Genomic DNA, 17,321 nt, shown 5'->3' with positions numbered 1-17,321 from the left:
ATGCGGATTCTCACTCTGGCCTCGCAGCCTCCAAAGCCTGTACTCACCATGTTCCCTGTCTGGCTTGACCATCTCTCCTACCAGCTTCTGTGAGCAGACCAGGGCTGGCGGCTCAGGGAGCATGGGTGGATGATCACACACAAGCCACGTGGCTCCCTGAGGTGCAATCCCAGCTCCCAAGTTGGGAACCCCATCACCTGAGAGGCCCAGACCTTCCTCCTCTCTCTCCTGGCCATGGCCAGGCCGGGACCCCGCAGAGCAAAACAGTGCTGAGTGGGGAGCTCTCTGACCTTGGAAGGTGCCCAGATGGGTACAGCGACTCTCCCTTGCTTCGGATATTTACTGTTCTGGTTCTCCATGTTTGCCCGATGAAGCCCAGTGACAGGGGGTCGTGGGTGGTCCCCACTGCCCAGGCTGCAGAACAGTGCCTCCCTCCCGTCCAGAGCTACAGTGTCCCCAAGCTCATCTCATCCTCCCTGCCTCCCCTCTGCAGGCAGTAAAGTGGGGTGGGGTTGAGGTGTTTCTAGGGGAACCATGGGCTTGCCAGGAGCTGCTGGTCAGCCCAAGGCTGAGAAGGTTCTAGTTTTAGCCTGGCCTGGGTTTAAGCAGCCCCTCTTGGCTCTCAGGGAATCAGCAGGATGAGGAGGGGATACGGAGCTACTCACATGCCTCTGGCCCCATGAGTCCTGCACACGCCTGGGACCTGGGTGGTATCTCAGCAGCTCCTGGAGGTCCCAGTGGCCCTCCCTGAATGCATTTGCTGTTGTGCAGAGTTAGGTCCTTGGCCCCCTCGTCTGGGCAGACGCCCACCAGCCAAGCTTAGGAGATGGATGTGTACACCCAGAAAACCGGGGGATGCCACCTCGGGACGGAGTAGGAGAAGGAGGATGTCATATGTTTCTGATGGGACACTACCGTGGAGGCCTTGAGCTCAGGCCCAGAGGCCAGGGCCCCTAGGGCCCTCTGCACAGTGCAGAAGTGAGGGCCACAGCCATTGTGGCCACTGAGGCTCTCCTTTTTGGGGGCTGCTCTTTAGCCTTTGATGGCTGCTAATGCTGTGTGAATGATGCAGCCCGCTGTAGGAATTCCTGACTGGCAAGAGTCATTCTGCCTCTGCAAGGCTGGGTGGGTCCTTCCCCATCCCCTCCAGGGCTGTGTGAACCAAAGGGTCCACAGGGACTTTCGGACTGCTCAGAGTCTGTGCAGAGTGGTATGTGTGTGTGCGTGTGTGTGGTGTGGTATGTGCAGAGTGATGTGTGCATGCATGTGTGTGTATGTGTGTACATGCATGTGTGTGTGTGTGTACATGCGCGCGTGCGCGCGCGTGTGTGTGTGTGTGTTCCAGTGAAGGGCTGGGGTCCAAATGTTCATCACTTGCTAAGAGCAGCCTGTGATGCCACGGTGGGCTCTGTTGCTGAGTGATGTCATCCCTCCTTGCCTGTCTGTTGTGCTGGCAGCCCTGTTACTGAGGATTTCTCCTGGACTAGCTCATCAGGGGCTGAGTAGTTAATTCCCAGGGCACCACTGAATCCTTCCTCCCAAGGCCCTGGGGACCACGTGCCCCTGCACTTCCCACAACCGTCCCCTGCCTGGGACTCTGTTTACATGTGGAGTTCCTGGGAAGGCCGGCCTGGTGCAGACTCCTTGAGGGCCTAACTCCCATCCCCAAGCCCAGACAGTGACTTATGGAATTGGGGGGCAGTGGGGAGGAGGAGGGTGCAGGAAAGCTGCGGAAAGGAGGAGCCTCCAGTTGCCACTAAATGATGACAATCCCACCCCACATTTCTTGAGTGCTGGCCATGTGCCAGCCCCTGTGCTGAATCTTGACGCTCAGTGTCTCATGTCACCCTCACAATAGTGGCGATGGTGGTTAGCCCATTCTACAGGAAGGGGAACTGAGGCACAGAGCTTCTGAGCTCACGGCGGCCTCTCGGGGTCCTGTGGCTTTGTGACCTCTCCTGGTGCTCCTCAGTGTGATTCTGGGGCATGGGGCTCTCCAGAGGGCGTTTGTCAAACATGAGGATTTCTGGGCCTTGCCCAGGCTAAGGAGACCAAACTCTGGGCAAAGGCCCCGGAACCAGCATTTTACTCTGCATGATCCGTCATTTCTAGGGTCCCTAGAAGTTTCTGATGAAATAGCTTCCAGCTAAGGAGCTGATTGCAGGACTAGGGAGTGGGGGCAGGTGAGGCACTGGGATTTGCATGTGGGCAGTGTGGGGGAGCAGGAGACTGTGGCTGGGCGTTCTTAACCCTTCCCTAAATTCCCTCCATCCTTGTCTATACCCCCACGCTTGGTACAGTGATGGGGGCAGAAGAACATTTGAACGGATGAGGGGGACAGTATTTGGGGCTGAGGACAATGGTGAGGAGAGGGTGGCCCAGGGAGGCAGGTGAGGAGTGGGGGGGTCCACACCAGGCTAGACTTTGGTGTGCTCTTTTTCAGAAGGCAGTGGGGGGGCCCCAAGGAAGAGTTTCGAGGGGGTGATGGTCGTTGGTGGCTGTGGGAGGATGGACTGGAGGGAGAATAGGGGGCTCCTGCCCAGTCTTGCAGGGCCGAGCGCCTGGACTCAGGACCGGAGGCCCCGAAGGGAGCAGCGGGTGAGAGGGGCTGCGGAGGCTGCAATCATGGGCCTTGGGACGGAAGAAGAGGCCTGGAGCCTGGGAGGATGGACCCCACCGGGGCACGTGGACTTCAAGGGGCTGGTGGGCCGTCCCTGGCCTTGGAGGTGGGTCTGAATGGGCGGCAGGAGGAGCTGGAGGCCGCAGGGACAACGTGACACGGCGTTAGGCTAAACTCAGCACGCTGGAGGGCTGGAATCACATGTGAGCCCCAGGTCTCTCGGGCTCCTCCTCTGCGGCTCTCTGAGGCTCAGTTTTCTCATCTGTAAAACGTGTTGTTGCGAGGTTCCGTGAGATAACGCTGCTTGTGGAGGCGTCGCCTCCGACAGCCGCGTCCTTCGCCGGTGCGGGAGCGGGCGCTGCCCGGGCTGCGGGGACTGCACTGCCCCCTGGCGGCGTTCCCGGCCGGACAGGCGGGGCGTCGGGGCGCGGGCTGGGGCTGCTGTCAGTCAGTCCACTGGCTCCCGCGCCGCGTCTGTGTCCGTCTCTCGGAGGGTGGAAGCCGGGGTCTCGCGGGCCGCAGGACTCATGGTAGGTGCGCAGGCGCCGGCGTGGACTAGGGCGCGGCGGCTGGGCCGGGGCTTGGTGCCGGCAGGGTCGTCCTAGGGCGGGAACGGTCCGAGGGCTCCGTCGGGGCGCCCCGCGTCCCCGCCACCGGGGAGCCTCGCAACTTCTCGGGTCATTTGTGTCTTCCGGCCAGGGGCGCCGGGGGGCTGCGGGCTTGCGACCTTTCCTCGAGGAGCAGGGCGCCTCCCTCGAGGACCAGGGCGCCTCCCTTGAACCCGGGCTGGCGCCTGCGTGTTTCCAACTGGTCCCCGAGGCTCCCGCGCTACTGTGCAGCGGGGGTGAGGGCGGGCGGGCGGAAGGGTGTGGGGCTCAATAGAGGAGAGGGAACCCCAGAACTGGCAGTGCCAAGGGCGTGAAATATGGAGACTTTGAACAGTTCAGGTGACAGAAAACAGAAAAAAGAATCACCTTGTGGATCAAGCATTTGTAGTGTTTAGCCTTGACACTCCCTCACTTGACTCTCATAGTGACTGGGTCCCCAGAGCAAGGGGGTGATCCTCGTGCCCTTCCGTATGCCAGGCAGGCCCTGTGTTAATGCCTTTAATGGATTAAACTCCCTGGATCCTCCTAATAGGGAAACAGCCTCAGAGAGGTTACCTCGCTAAAGGTCACACAGCCTGGAACTGGGGAGGCTGGATTCGAATCCAGGCAGTTGCTTCCTGAGCGCTTGCTCTTGAAGACCCTGCAATACCAGGCATTGTGCCCATTTTACAGATGCCCAAACGAGTGCCTCATCTAGCATCATTGCTTGAAAGAGGAGACACCCAAGATCTGTCATTTACTCAAAGGTTCCAATAGATCATGAAATTTAAAATCAAAACCCCACGTGTTTTTTTTTTTTAAATGTAGATTTTTACTTTTTTTTGTTTGTTTGTTTTTTGTTTTTTTGAGACAGGGTCCTTCTCTGTTGCCCAGGCTGGAGTTCAGCGGCACAATCTCGGCTCACTGCAACCTCTGTCTCCTGGGTTCAAACAATTCTCCCGCCTCAGCCTCCCAAGTAGCTGGAATTACAGGCGTGTGCTACCACGCCCGGCTACTTTTTGTATTGTTAGTAGAGACGGGGTTTCACCACATTGGCCAGGCTGGTCTTGAACTCCTGATCTCAAGTGATCCGCCTGCCTCGACCTCCCAAAGTTGTTGGGATTACAGGTGTGAGCCACCGCACCAAGCTTATTTTTACATCTCTGACTTGTGGATGGAAGAGTTTTTTCTTTCTCAGTGGTGCCTAAAATAATGGTCATCTTAGCGCTAATGTCACCTTTGGCTTGATGAGTGAGGACAGAGCCAGCATTCCCTGAATGACCTTTCTGGGCATCTCTCCCCTCTGTTCCACAGACTCCTCTTTGCCTCAATTGCTCTGTCCTCCCTGGAGACCTGTACCCAGGGGGTGCAAGGAGCCCCATGGCTTGCAATGGCAGTGCGGCCAGGGGGCACTTTGACCCTGAGGACTTGAACCTGACTGACGAGGCGCTGAGACTCAAGTACCTGGGGCCCCAGCAGACAGAGCTGTTCATGCCCATCTGTGCCACGTACCTGCTGATCTTCGTGGTGGGCGCCGTGGGCAATGGGCTGACCTGTCTGGTCATCCTGCGCCACAAGGCCATGCGCACGCCCACCAACTACTACCTCTTCAGCCTGGCCGTGTCGGACCTGCTGGTGCTGCTGGTGGGCCTGCCCCTGGAGCTCTATGAGTTGTGGCACAACTACCCGTTCCTGCTGGGTGTTGGTGGCTGCTATTTCCGCACGCTGCTGTTCGAGATGGTCTGCCTGGCCTCAGTGCTCAACGTCACCGCCCTGAGCGTGGAACGCTATGTGGCCGTGGTGCACCCGCTCCAGGCCAGGTCCATGGTGACGCGGGCCCACGTGCGCCGAGTGCTTGGGGCTGTCTGGGGTCTTGCCTTGCTCTGCTCCCTGCCCAACACCAGCCTGCACGGCATCCGGCAGCTGCACGTGCCCTGCCGGGGCCCAGTGCCGGACTCTGCTGTTTGCATGCTGGTCCGCCCACGGGCCCTCTACAACATGGTAGTGCAGACCACCGCGCTGCTCTTCTTCTGCCTGCCCATGGCCATCATGAGCGTGCTCTACCTGCTCATTGGGTTGCGACTGCGGCGGGAGAGGCTGCTGCTCATGCAGGAGGCCAAGGGCAGGGGCTCGGCAGCAGCCAGGTCCAGATACACCTGCAGGCTCCAGCAGCGTGATCAGGGCCGGAGACAAGTGACCAAGATGCTGTGTAAGTGTCATGGCTGGGAAGAGGGGCTGAGCCAGGCACTGGGTATGAGGTTGGGGCTCCTGCGGCCTGGGAGAAGGGGCTGAGTATCTGGGTTTATGGGGGACAAGGAACTCCTCTAGTCTCGTGTGTGTGTGTGTGTGTGTGTGTGTGTGTCTGAGTTGCACTCCTGTGTACTCTTTTAGATTACCCTACTAGAATCTTACACCAAAAATACCTGTTAATGGCTAATGGTAAGATTGTGTAATTTGTGGAGTCCAGTGCAACATGAAAATTCAGGGTCCCTTTTTCAAAAATGAATAAGAATGTCAAGACAGCAACAACAGAGCATCAAACCAAGCCCAGGACCCTGCTAAGCTTGGGGCCCTGGCTCTGGAACCAAAACACAGAAAGGGCAAGGCATGTGGTTGGGCTCCAGGATGACAGAAAATGGGATCTGGACCCTCCAGGTCTCAGGTCTCTCCTCTCCTCTTTTTTTTTTTTTTTTTTTTTTTGAGACAGGGTCTTGCTCTGTCACTCAGGCTGGAGTACGGTGGAGTGACCACGGCTCACTGCAGCCTCAACCTCCCAGGCTCAAGCGATCCTCCTACCTCACTCAGCCTCCTAAGTAGCTGGGGCTACAGGCACATGCCACCATGCCCAGCTAATTTTTTCATTTTTGTAGAGACGGGGTCTCACTATGTTGCCAGAGCGGATCTTGAACTCCTGGTCTCAAGTGATCCTCCCACCTCAGCCTCCCAAAGTGCTGGGATTACAGGCATAAGCCACTGCACCTGGCTCTTTTTGGTTATTAACACGTCTTGGCCTTGTTCTTCTCGGCAGCAGCCTGCGAGGCATGGCCACCGGCACGCCGTCTTCTTTCCTGAGGAACTGCTGTCTTTCCTTAGAGATGAATGAAAAATCCCAAGAAGGATGCTGATGGGCGGGGCCTAGGTCATGCCCCACCTCCTGAGCCAGAGTGGCAGGATGCCGAGGTGCACAGCCCCCCAGTGGAACTACACAGTGGGATCTAGGGGAGCAAAGTCCCCCAGAGAAGGGGAAGAGGGTGTTGGAGAGGCCAGGTGCTGAATTTCCCCCATGCCATGTCTGCGGTTCCCTGGGAACCACAGGAGTGACCATTTGTCTAAACAGCCCCATCCCGAGGCGTGTCTGTGAAGGCCAGGCTCAAGGCACAGGGGATCAGGCCGCAGACGTGCAGATTAGGGCAGGCCAAGGTACTGGGATGAGGCTCCGGATCTCTGTGGCCTGGACCTGGCTCTTTTTCAAAAGCTGTGGCCCTGGGGAAGCAAGACAAACATACTAAGCCGATCAAAGATCCGCCCCATCCACCTACCTGCATCCCAGCTCAGCCCCACCTCAGCAGAGCCTGAATCAGGCCAGTGGGGTGAGCCAGGTCAGCAGAAGGCCACTGAGACTTTGGACAGAGCCAGCTAACAGGGGGCTGCTCCATCCCGAGTGACTCGCTCCTCTCGCCCCTCAGGCATCGTCCCAGAGCCCAATCTCTTGTGCAGCTCCTGAGACGGGGCTGACCCCAGAGCTGTGTGCATGCCTCCCAGCTCTGCACTGTGAAGCCTGTGCTTGGGACCAGCTGCCCACTGCCGCCCTGCCTCCCGCCTACTACCCTGTCCCCTCCCTGAAAACATGGGTGGGCAGAGTCTGCAGTAGGTGGTCAGCTGGGGTGGCTCACCCCTGGAAGGTGGGCTTCCTGCTTGCTGGCCTTCTCTCTTCCCTCCCTCCCTCCCTTGTTCACTTTCCGATGGCCCTCTGTGCACCAGGCCAGGTGCCAGGGAGGTTGTGAGCAATATCCTTTTTGAAATCTGGGATTATGAGGAAAACCATGCTAGGGTATGATGGGGAAGACACTGCCCATCATACCCTAGGAAAGCTAGTGAGTTGCAGCAGCAAACCCAAGAAACAAGAAACAAAAATCACGGCTGGCCCTGTGGCAGAGACCCAGGGAAGGGCATAGTTGGGTAAGAACAAGGCAGGAGGGATTTGGGGAGAAAGAGTGAAGGTTTGGCCAAACTCTCCTACTTTTTGTTAGGGAGGGGGTGGGCAAGGGCCTGGCAAGTAAGATGCGGGGCAGGTTAGTGCAGGGTAAGACATTCAGATGGGCCTTGGGGAGCTGGGGGCTGGAGCTGAAAAGGCCGGGGCCAAGGCAGGCAGTGTGTGTGTGTGTGCATGTGTGTGTCTGTGTGTGTGCAGGCAGTGTGTGTGTGTGTGTGCATGCATGTGTGTGTATCTCACTCTCCCTGGCCCCATGACCTTCGGTCTGCCGCTCTCTGAGCACATGCCCCATTCTTCTTTTCTGTACTTATGCATCAGCAAGCATGGCCCCCAAGTGGGCATCCAGAGTAGCCCTAGCCCCACAGCTTGTATCACTACAGTAGCTCAGCAGCCACAGCTAAGCGTCACCCAATTTCATATTCCAGGGTGAGAGAATCTGATTGGGCTGGCTGGGCTCAGGTGTCCACACCTGGTCCAATTTGCTGTGGTCAGAGGCAGGGATATGCCCCATTGCCCACAGTCAGTGACCATGGTGAGGGCAGCCTCTCTGAGAGAGGCATGGCCAGAACAGGCAAATTTCCAGAAACTTCCACCTGGGTGATCGGTGAGGGTGGCCTGTGGGATAGTAGAGGATGTGAAAATGGGTGACCCAAACTGAAGCCCAGGAAGGCAGCTGAGGGGGCTCCGGCGGGCACTCGGCCTCCCTTCTCTGTCCCTGCAGTTGTCCTGGTCGTGGTGTTTGGCATCTGCTGGGCCCCGTTCCACGCCGACCGTGTCATGTGGAGCGTCGTGTCACAGTGGACAGAGGGCCTGCACCTGGCCTTCCAGCACGTGCACATCATCTCCGGCATCTTCTTCTACCTGGGCTCGGCGGCCAACCCCGTGCTCTACAGCCTCATGTCCAGCCGCTTCCGAGAGACCTTCCAGGAGGCCCTGTGCCTCGGGGCCCGCTGCCACCGCCTCAGACCCCGCCACAGCTCCCACAGCCTCAGCAGGGTGACCACAGGCAGCACCCTGTGTGACGTGGGCTCCCTGGGCAGCAGGGTCCACCCCCTGGCTGGGAACGATGGCCCAGAGGCGCAGCAAGAGACCGATCCATCCTGAGTGGAGCCTCAAAGTGGCTCCACCTGGAGGGGCGGAGGGGCCAGAGGGTCACCTGGAGCTGGGGAGACACATCTGCCTTCCTCTGCAGGGATGCCTTCACGTACTGTCCCTAGTTCAGCCTAGAAATTCTGACCAGCACCTCAGTTTCCCTCAGACGGAAACAGCAGGAGGAAGGATCCCTGAGTGCTGAGGACTCACACTGACCAGACGCCACACCGTGTGCTTCTTATCCCTCCACTTCCACTCCCCCAGTTCAAGTCCTTCCCCTGCAGAAATATCAGTTAGCTGGGGCTCAGCAGTCCTCCCTCTGGGGACTCCCTGCCACCACTGCCAGTTTCTGAAATGGTCCCACTGGGTCCTCGCTGTCCTTCCCAGTTCCTGTTCAGGTTCTGGCAGGGGCCCAGGGATCCAGGGGACCTGGTTCCCGTCTCAGCCCTGCTGTCGCCACCTTGTCATGCGCCATCAAGCAGATCAGTCTACCTTTCTTTTTTTTTGAGACGGAGTCTCACTCTGTCACCTAGGCTAGAGTGCAGTGGCACGATTTTGGCTCACTGCAACCTCCGCCTCCTGGGTTCAAGCGATTCTCCTGCCTCAGCCTCCCGAGCAGCTGGGACTACAGGCGAGCCCCAGCACGCCCAGCTAATTTTTTTTTAATTTTTAGTAGAGACAGGGTTTCACCATGTTGGCCAGGCTGATCTCAAACTCTTGACCTCAGGTGATCGGCCCACCTTGGCCTCCCAAAGTCCTCGGATTACAGGCGTGAGCCACCGCACCTGGCCAATCAATCCACCTTTCTAGGCCTTGGATCCTTGCCTGAAAAATGAAAGAGGCGCTGGCTTTCCACACTGTCATGCTTTGGCACTTTAGCTGTGGTTTTCTTTCTTCGTGTGTGTAAGCCACGGCTTATAATGAAACCAACAATACCCTCAGATTGAAAGGGCGGAAGTTATTATCTGCATCTTTATCAACCCCAAGCCCCACTTCCTCCCTGGCCTCCACATGCCCTCCCCAGCCTCTCCCAGCACAAGTGGGGCAAAGCCAGCACGGAAGCAGACCCTACCACCACAGCCCACCTCCGGCCTCACATACGTGCAGGCTGGCTCGCGAGTCCAGTGAGCAGAGCACTGGACTTGGCTGGCCAGAGGGTCTCTGAGGGCAAGAGACATGGCCAACCAAGGGCAAGGAGTGACCCTGTGGAGGGTTCTGCCGAACTCAATGCAGTGAGAAGAGGGACAGGGACAAGTAGTCCTTGAAACTGAGACCCATTCTGAATCCCTGCAGGCCAAGTCATTGCTCAGCCAGGACTCAGTTCATGGAGGAAACTTGTCCTGCTGCAGTCCCTGAGTCTTGTCCTCCTGAGAGGAAGCCCTGGCTTCCATGGCTGGGAGCTGGAGGATGACCTGCAGTCGGTCTGTCTGGGTTCTCCCTGCAGCTTCCTAGCTCATGCCCATAGCTCATGCTCCCTGCCGAGAAAGTGGAGGACGTGGTACAGGGTTGCAGATGTTTAGTTTTAAAAATTCAATTATAAAAATAATAAATGCTCATGATAGAAAATTTGGAAAGTGCAAATAAGCAAAAATGAAAACAATTTTAAAAATGTAAAACCTCTCTTGCCAGGGAATAGGGGAAGGGGAAGTGAGGAGTTCTTTAATGGGTGCAGAGTTTCAGTTTTGCAAAATGAAAAAGTTCTGGAGATCAATTGTGCAACAATGTGAATATACGTAACAATACTGAACTATACCCTGAAATAGTTAAGATGGTACATTTTAGTTATGTGTATTTTACCACAATTTTTATAAAAAGAGGATTAAATCTAAAGGAAAGAAAAAATTAAAACCACCCATAACTTTACTCTGAAGCAGTAACAGTGGCATGTTTCCTCCTAATGATTTGTCATATGGTAGTTTTATTTTATATACACAATACACATACACAATTTTGTATCTGGCCTTTTGTCCAGTGGATGTTCTATCCAAGCTCACGCTTGCACTCATTTGACTCATGGGATCCACTCTGATGGGCCTTGGCCAGCCCCGGGGGAGTAGGACTCGCATAAACCATCTGGGTGAATTCCCAGATGCTGGCCAGGAAGGCCTGGATGCCCCCTGCCTACTAAATCCCTGGCTCGGGGGAGGAAGAGCTGTCCTGCCTGTCAGTCCTGCCCAGTGGACAAGTTCTGGGAGAAGCACAGGGGCTCCCGGGCAGAGAGCAACAGAGGCTGGGGGTGGGAAGTGGGGACACTGAGGACAATGGGAGAAAATGGGAGAAGTGGGGACCTTGTGGAGGCCAGAGAGTGGATGAGGCAGCTGAGGCGAGGCTGGCTGACGGAGGTGGTTTCCTCAGTGGGGAGCCCTGAGCCTGCCCTGACTGAATGCACACAGTCAAGCCCTGAGTGGGGACAGCTCCTAAGAAGTGGGCCTTGGGGGAGGGTGGGGGATAGGGGAGGGGAGTGACTGTAGGGACAGGGAGATTCTGCAGAGAAAGGAGCCTGTGAAAAGCTGTGCAGAGCCGTGAGCACCTGAGTGCTGCCTCTGAGCTCCCAGGGAAGTAGCCTTGGGGTGGGAGGGGGAGATGCCAGATCCCAAACTGCAGGCTGGACCCTGAAGTTGTTTCTCAAGACCAGCTCTGGACTCCCAGAGGCCTGCTTCAACCACGGTCAGAGGCACCTCATGCTCAAGGCACCCTGGACAGCACTATGAAGGGCCTCCATGTGCAGGCAGCAAGTGGGCGGGCAGTGGGGTTGTTAGAAGGGTGCCCCTCTGGGCCAGGCGTGGTGGCTCATGCCTGTAATCCCAGCTCTTTGGGAAGCCGAGGCAGGTGGATCACCGGAGCTCAGCAGATCAAGACCAGTCTAGGCACCATGGTGAAACCCCCGTCTCTACAATACACACACACAAAAAGTAGCCAGGTGTGGTGGCACACGCCTGTGGTCCCAGCTACTTGGGAGGCTGAGGTGGGAAAATCACCTGAGCCCAGGAGGTCGAGGCTGCAGTAAGCCAAAATTGTGCTACTGTACTCCAGCCTGGGCAAATTGGAGTGAGGCCCTGTCTCAAAAAAAAAAAAAAAAAAAAAAAGAGAGAAAAAAAAAGAAGGGTGCCCCTTTGTGAGCACCATGTATGTCTCCGCAGCACGTCAGCAACAGGTCCTGTCAGTCACTGGTTCTCATGGAAAACGGGAATAGCAGCTCTGAACTCAGCCCTTGAGAAACAGGGATGGCAACGGAAAGGGCAGAAGCAAGACCCGGCAAAAGCACCAGTCACGCTGGGGCTGCATTCTCCTTGGTCCCCAGTGCTACTCCCAGGTCAGGAGGCCTCCATGCTTCTCAAAGTATCTAGCTCATCTGGGGCTCAAGTCACCTCCCCTTCCGACTGCGGTCACCAAATCCCTCCTCCTCCTGCGGAGTTTAGGCCCTTTCTACTTCCCCTCTTCTCCACTCCTGCTGCTTTCCTGGGTGACATCAGAGTCCATGGGTGACCCCACTGCTGCCCTGGGTGCCAGCTACTGATGGTTCCTGCAGCTCTGGAGACCCCACCCCAGTCTCCTAGCCCCTTGGTCACATCCTCACTCCCAGTGCCTCCAGGTGCTCTCCCATTTCAGAAAGTGTGAGCTCTTGACCGCTACTGCCTCTATCCTTCTCTCTGCTCCTATGACACATTTATTCTTTTATTTTGGTTTGAGATGGGGTCTTGCTTGGTCACCCAGACAGGAGTGCAGTGGCACAAACATGACTCACTGCAGCAGTCAACCTGCTGGCCTCAAGCAATCCTCCCACCTCAGCCTCTCAAGTAGGACCACAGGTACACATCACCATGCCTGGCTAATTGTTTTTTCTTGTGTTGTAGAGACACCGTCTTGCCACGTTGCCCAGGCTGGTTTGAAACTCCTGGGCTCAAGCAATCCGCCCACCCTTGGCCTCTTAAAGTACTGGGATTACAGGCGGGAGCCACTGCATCTGGCCATATTTATTCTTTAACCTCATCTAGACTTCCAGGTTCTAGACTGCTTTCTCCCAATCCATCAGCCTCTTCTGAGCTTCACTTCTTTTCTGATCCCACCATCAGTTAATCTGCCCTACTCTGCCAGTGTTCCTGAGGGTGAGTACACTGGAATAATTCTTCCCTTCTCAGAAAAAGGCTTAATTTCCTTGAAAATTTAAAGTCCAAGATTAGTCTCATCAACAAACAAAGCTGCATATGCCTACCCTTCCTTCTGTTAGGCATCTACTCAGCAAAGGTAAAGTCTGTAGCACTGCACATCTGTTCTCTTCATTACCAGGTGGCATTTCCAGATCATTCCTGGCATCTGGGAGCCTATCTCATTTTTGTATGCTTCTCCAAGTCTCCCCCTTTCCCTATTCTTGTCTTCTAATGGATCCATCAGGTTCTTCTTCCAAATTTCCTTGTTGTGTGCTCGCTTCAGCAGCACATATACCAAATTTCCTTGTAGAGAGGAGTTGCCTGGTTGGGGAGAGGGGGCACACCCTAGCATTTGAACTCCTTTCTTATTGGGGGAAATCTCTCACTGTGTGACTCAATGGAAGACTAAGCCCAGTCTCCCAATTACAGGGGTGAAAGAGTTCTGGACACTCTCCACTGCTGACATCTACTGGTACATGATGGACCAAGCCAGCTGGGTGACCCAACATGGGACCTGTATCTGGAGCAAGTGACACTAAGACGCACAACAACAGAGGCAGGCGTGTCCAGGGGCAGCAGCACTGACAGCAGTATCCTGCCCAGTCTGTCTTGGGTTCTGCCCTTTTTCTCAGCCAGGTTTTCCTGCCTTCCTGTTGATATTTGAGCTACTGAGAGCATTTCAATAAGTTCTTTTTCTGCTGAAGTTGGCTGGAGTCATTTGCAACCGAGAACCTTAACTGATCTATCCACTGGCTTGAAGGTTACAGGTTATGTTTGTTCTACTAGCAGTTATCTTTACAGTTTCTAAGATTAGCAAATATTATTGATTTCTTTTAAACTGCAAACTACAGTCTGTAATATTCCGTAATTATTCTAATCCCCCTCCTCCTCCTGGCAGGAAAAATGAGGACAGATTTCAGAATTTGATCCTAGAAACATATGTACACTATTTTATTTCATTTCATTTCATTTTATCTTATCTTCTTATCTTATTTTATAGAGACAGGGTCTCACTATGTTGCCCAGGCTGGCCTTGAATTCCTGAGCTCAAATGATCCTCCTGCCTTGGCCTCCCAAAGTGCTGGGATTATAGGCAAGAGCCACTGCGCCTGGCTCATACTTACATTTTTCTAACAGTCTAAACCTCTTCAGCACAAGAAAGAACCCCAGTGTGCTTCTACTAACACACTGAGAGTTAGCAGAGTGGAGTGTGGAGGTGGTGAGCAAGGACTCTCTGGTCAGGCTGCCCAGCTGTGACTCCTGGTTCTGCTGCTAATTATGCTTACATGTCAGAATGACCTAAGGCCAAAGTCAGACTGGACTGATAGGTACTGACATTTCTAAAGAAAGAATATACAATCTGCCTGCACACAAATGAGACTCAGAGGCAAACACTGACAGTCTGCTACATCGTTCCAAATGGTGTCCAGGTTTCTAAATCTACAAGGTGTAGTCTGAGGATGGTGGTGACTCTCTAAAGTAAATGTTCTTTCTGTGGCCCCTTAAAGGCAATACTCCAACCTAACATTCAAGTTTCTGCACAAGGCAGGGCAGGAAAACTGGGGACTGGGCAGGATCAAAGGCCTGACGCATAGGTGCGGGACAGTGGGGACTCAGGGAAGGCGGAACTTGGGTGAGTAAGTGTGCCCTGGTCAATAAGAGGAGGCCATGGGCTGGAATTAGACTGGAGAGCCTGGAAGCTGCAGCCACATCCTATGGAACATCCACAAGAATTTCTGGAACCTTTTAATCTAATATTCAAGCCCCTTCTTCACCTCTAAGCAACATAGGCATCATTCATCCAACATTTATTGAGCACCAACCATGTGCCAGGCGCTCTGCAAGGCTGAGGCGGGGTGAAGGAGAGGGCAGATAAACATACTGGCATATAAGTGCTTTGACAGCTGGAACTCAGGCATCAAAGAGAGGCACCTGCCCCAGCCAAGGGAAGGCTTCCAGGAGGAGGTGATGCGCCCAAGGCTCATAAAGTCCTGGGGAGAAGGGTCTGACTGGCCCCTGAGCTTTGGCCAGGGAAGCAGTTCCACCAAAACTGAATCAGGGGAGAAGGTGGAGAGCCTAAAGGCAATGAGGGATGTCAGGAGGCAGAATGAACACTGGACAGGCATACACAAAAGCAAAGCAACTGAGGTCCACTATCATCACTGCTGACATGTGGACTTCCCTGGCTACCCATCCTGGAACTTGGATTTGGAACCTTCCCTCCAGTCTTTCTCTCTGTTCGTCTCACCTCCTTTAGATGTGTTCAGGCAGGATTTCTTTTATTTGCATTTTAGGAAATTTGAAAAAAGTACAAAAAACCACCAAAAAAAATTACTTCCATTTCCAACACCCAAATTAACTGCTGTTAACATTCTGGCAATTTGATTCCATCATTTTCCTGCATATTACCCCCCTTCAATGTAATGAGTAGGCTGGGCACGGTGGCTCACACCTATAATCCCAGCACTTTGGGAGGCTGAGGCAGGCGGATCGCCTGAGGTCAGTAGTTCAAGACCAGCATGGCCGACATGGCAAAACCCTGTCTCTACTAAAAATACAAAAATTAGCTGGGCGTGGTGGCACGCGCCTGTAATCCCTACTACTCAGGAGGCGGAGACAAGAGAATCACTTGAACCGAGGAGGCAGAGGTTGCAGTAAGCTGAGATCGTGCCACTGCACTCCAGCCTGGGTAACAAAGCAAGATTCCGTCTCAAAAAAAAAAAAAAATTTAATGAGTAACAGATTATCCCCAATCATTTGCTTTGTAAAACAACACTGCTGGCCAGGCGCGGTGGCTCATGCCTGTAATCCCAGCACTTTGGGAAGCCAAGGCGGGCGGATCATCTGAGGTCAGGAGTTCACGACCAGCCTGGCCAACATGGTGAAACCCTATCTCTACTAAAAATACAAAAAGTTAGCTGGGTGTGGTGGCAGATGCCTGTAATCCCAGCTACTAGGGAGGCTGAAGCAGGAGAATCGCTTGAACCTGGGAGACGGAGGTTACAGTGGGCTGAGATCGTGCCATCGCACTCCAGCCTGGGCAACAAGAGGGAAACTCTGTCTCAAAAAAACAAAAAACAAAAAAACAAAAACAAAAAAACAAAAACAAAAACAAAATTGCCTAAAACCATCTAGTGGAAGGTTGATGGTTTTCCTGGATGGATCAAGCTGGCAACACTCAAATTGTCTGATCAATTTTAACACCACTGAATGTGGAACAACCAGATCTGAAGTGGTTAAGTGCCCCCTAGAGGGACATTACAGAAGTACACAGCACCAAAAAGAATTCTTGCAAAACAGCTGAACCTGAATCTAACCAAGCCTCTAGTTTACAAAAACACTGATGAAGGAATATGGTAAAGAACCACAAGATTGTCAACCAAGTCCAGATTAGAGACAATTCTATAGGACAACTGACAGTTTCTCCAACAAACAAAAGGCATTTTTAAAGGGGAGGTTCTCTATTATAGATTTTTAAAAGATTTAATGGCCGGGCGTGGTGGCTCATGCCTGTAATCCCAGCACTTTGGGAGGCTAAGGTGGGAGGATCACTTGGGCCCAGGAGTTCGAGACCAGCCTTGGTAACAGAAGGCAATCTCTTCTCTACAAAAAATGAAAAATAAAGAAAATTAGCCTGGTGTGGTGGTGCCCCAGCTACTTGGGAGGCTGAGATGGGAGGACTGCTTGAGTCCAGGAGGTCGAAGTGAGCCAAGATTTAGCCACTGCACAGCCTGGTGACAGAGGGAGACTCCATCTCAAAAATTTTTTTTTTTAAAAAGAGACATATTAACTAAATGTAATGTATAGATATTTTAAAATCCTAATTCAAAACAAACCAACAATTAAAAGACACTTTTTATTTTTGTTTTTTAGAGACAGGGTCTCACTTTGTCACCTAGGTTGGAGCACAGTGGTGGGATCACTGTAGCCTCAAACTCCTCCTGGTGGGCTCAAGTGATCCTCCTGTCTCAGCCTCCTGTGTAGCTGGGACTACTGGCACACACCCAGCTAATTTTTTTTTTGGTAAAAATGAGATCTCGCTGTGTTGCCCAGGCTGGTCTCAAACTCCTGGCTTCAAGCAGGAGGATCGCTTGACCCCAGGAGTTCAAGACTAGGCTGGGCAACATGGCAAAAGTCCATCTCTAGAGAAACAACAACAACAACAACAACATCCCCCCCAATGGCAAAAGTCCATCTCTACAGAAACAACAACAACATCCCCCACAAAAAACCCCCAGAATTAACCAGTGCATGCCTGTGGTCCCAGCTACTCAGGAGGCTGAGGCAGGAGGATTGCTTGAGCCTGGGAGGTCAAGGCTGCAGTGAGCCATGATGGCACCACTGCACTCCAGCCTGGGTGAGAGCAAGATCTTGTCTCAAACAACAACAACAACAAAAAACCCCCAAAGTTTGCAACAAAGATTCATGTATATGTCTCTCCAGCAGTCTGAATGCTCTCTAGGTTAGATACATGCAAGTGGATTTGCTAAAGGAAGGAATGAGTATTTTTACCTTTACTAAAACTGCCAAATTTCTCTTCAAGTGTTTTTAACAATTTGCCCTTTCAGCAGTTTCTCCACAATCCCCAAACACTCGTAATTTCTGTCACTCTGACAGATATAGTATCTTAAGTTGCATTTCCCTAATGGTTGTATAGTTGA

General features: G+C 53.6%; 1 protein-coding gene across 1 annotated transcript; it reads left to right on the top strand.

Annotated features, from left to right (window-relative positions):
- Positions 1–3,063: 3,063 nt before the first annotated feature.
- Positions 3,064–10,382, top strand: NMUR1 (neuromedin U receptor 1). The gene is made up of 3 exons (XM_054478734.2): positions 3,064–3,150; positions 4,522–5,416; positions 8,142–10,382. The coding sequence occupies exons 1-3, from the start codon at positions 3,148–3,150 to the stop codon at positions 8,522–8,524; spliced, it is 1,281 nt and encodes a 426-aa protein (XP_054334709.1). The 5' UTR covers positions 3,064–3,147; the 3' UTR covers positions 8,525–10,382.
- The last annotated feature ends 6,939 nt before the right edge of the window (positions 10,383–17,321 follow it).

This window comes from Pongo pygmaeus, chromosome 11, assembly GCF_028885625.2.
Source record: "Pongo pygmaeus isolate AG05252 chromosome 11, NHGRI_mPonPyg2-v2.0_pri, whole genome shotgun sequence".
NCBI lineage: Eukaryota > Metazoa > Chordata > Mammalia > Primates > Hominidae > Pongo > Pongo pygmaeus.
This window is presented reverse-complemented; position numbering and strand designations above follow the sequence as displayed.

What these genes read in the sequence shown, in the direction of transcription:
- NMUR1 (XM_054478734.2), top strand. An exon ending in ACAAGTGACCAAGATGCTGT is followed by an intron (nt 5,417 to 8,141) that starts GTAAGTGTCATG and finishes CTGTCCCTGCAG; the next exon opens with TTGTCCTGGTCGTGGTGTTT.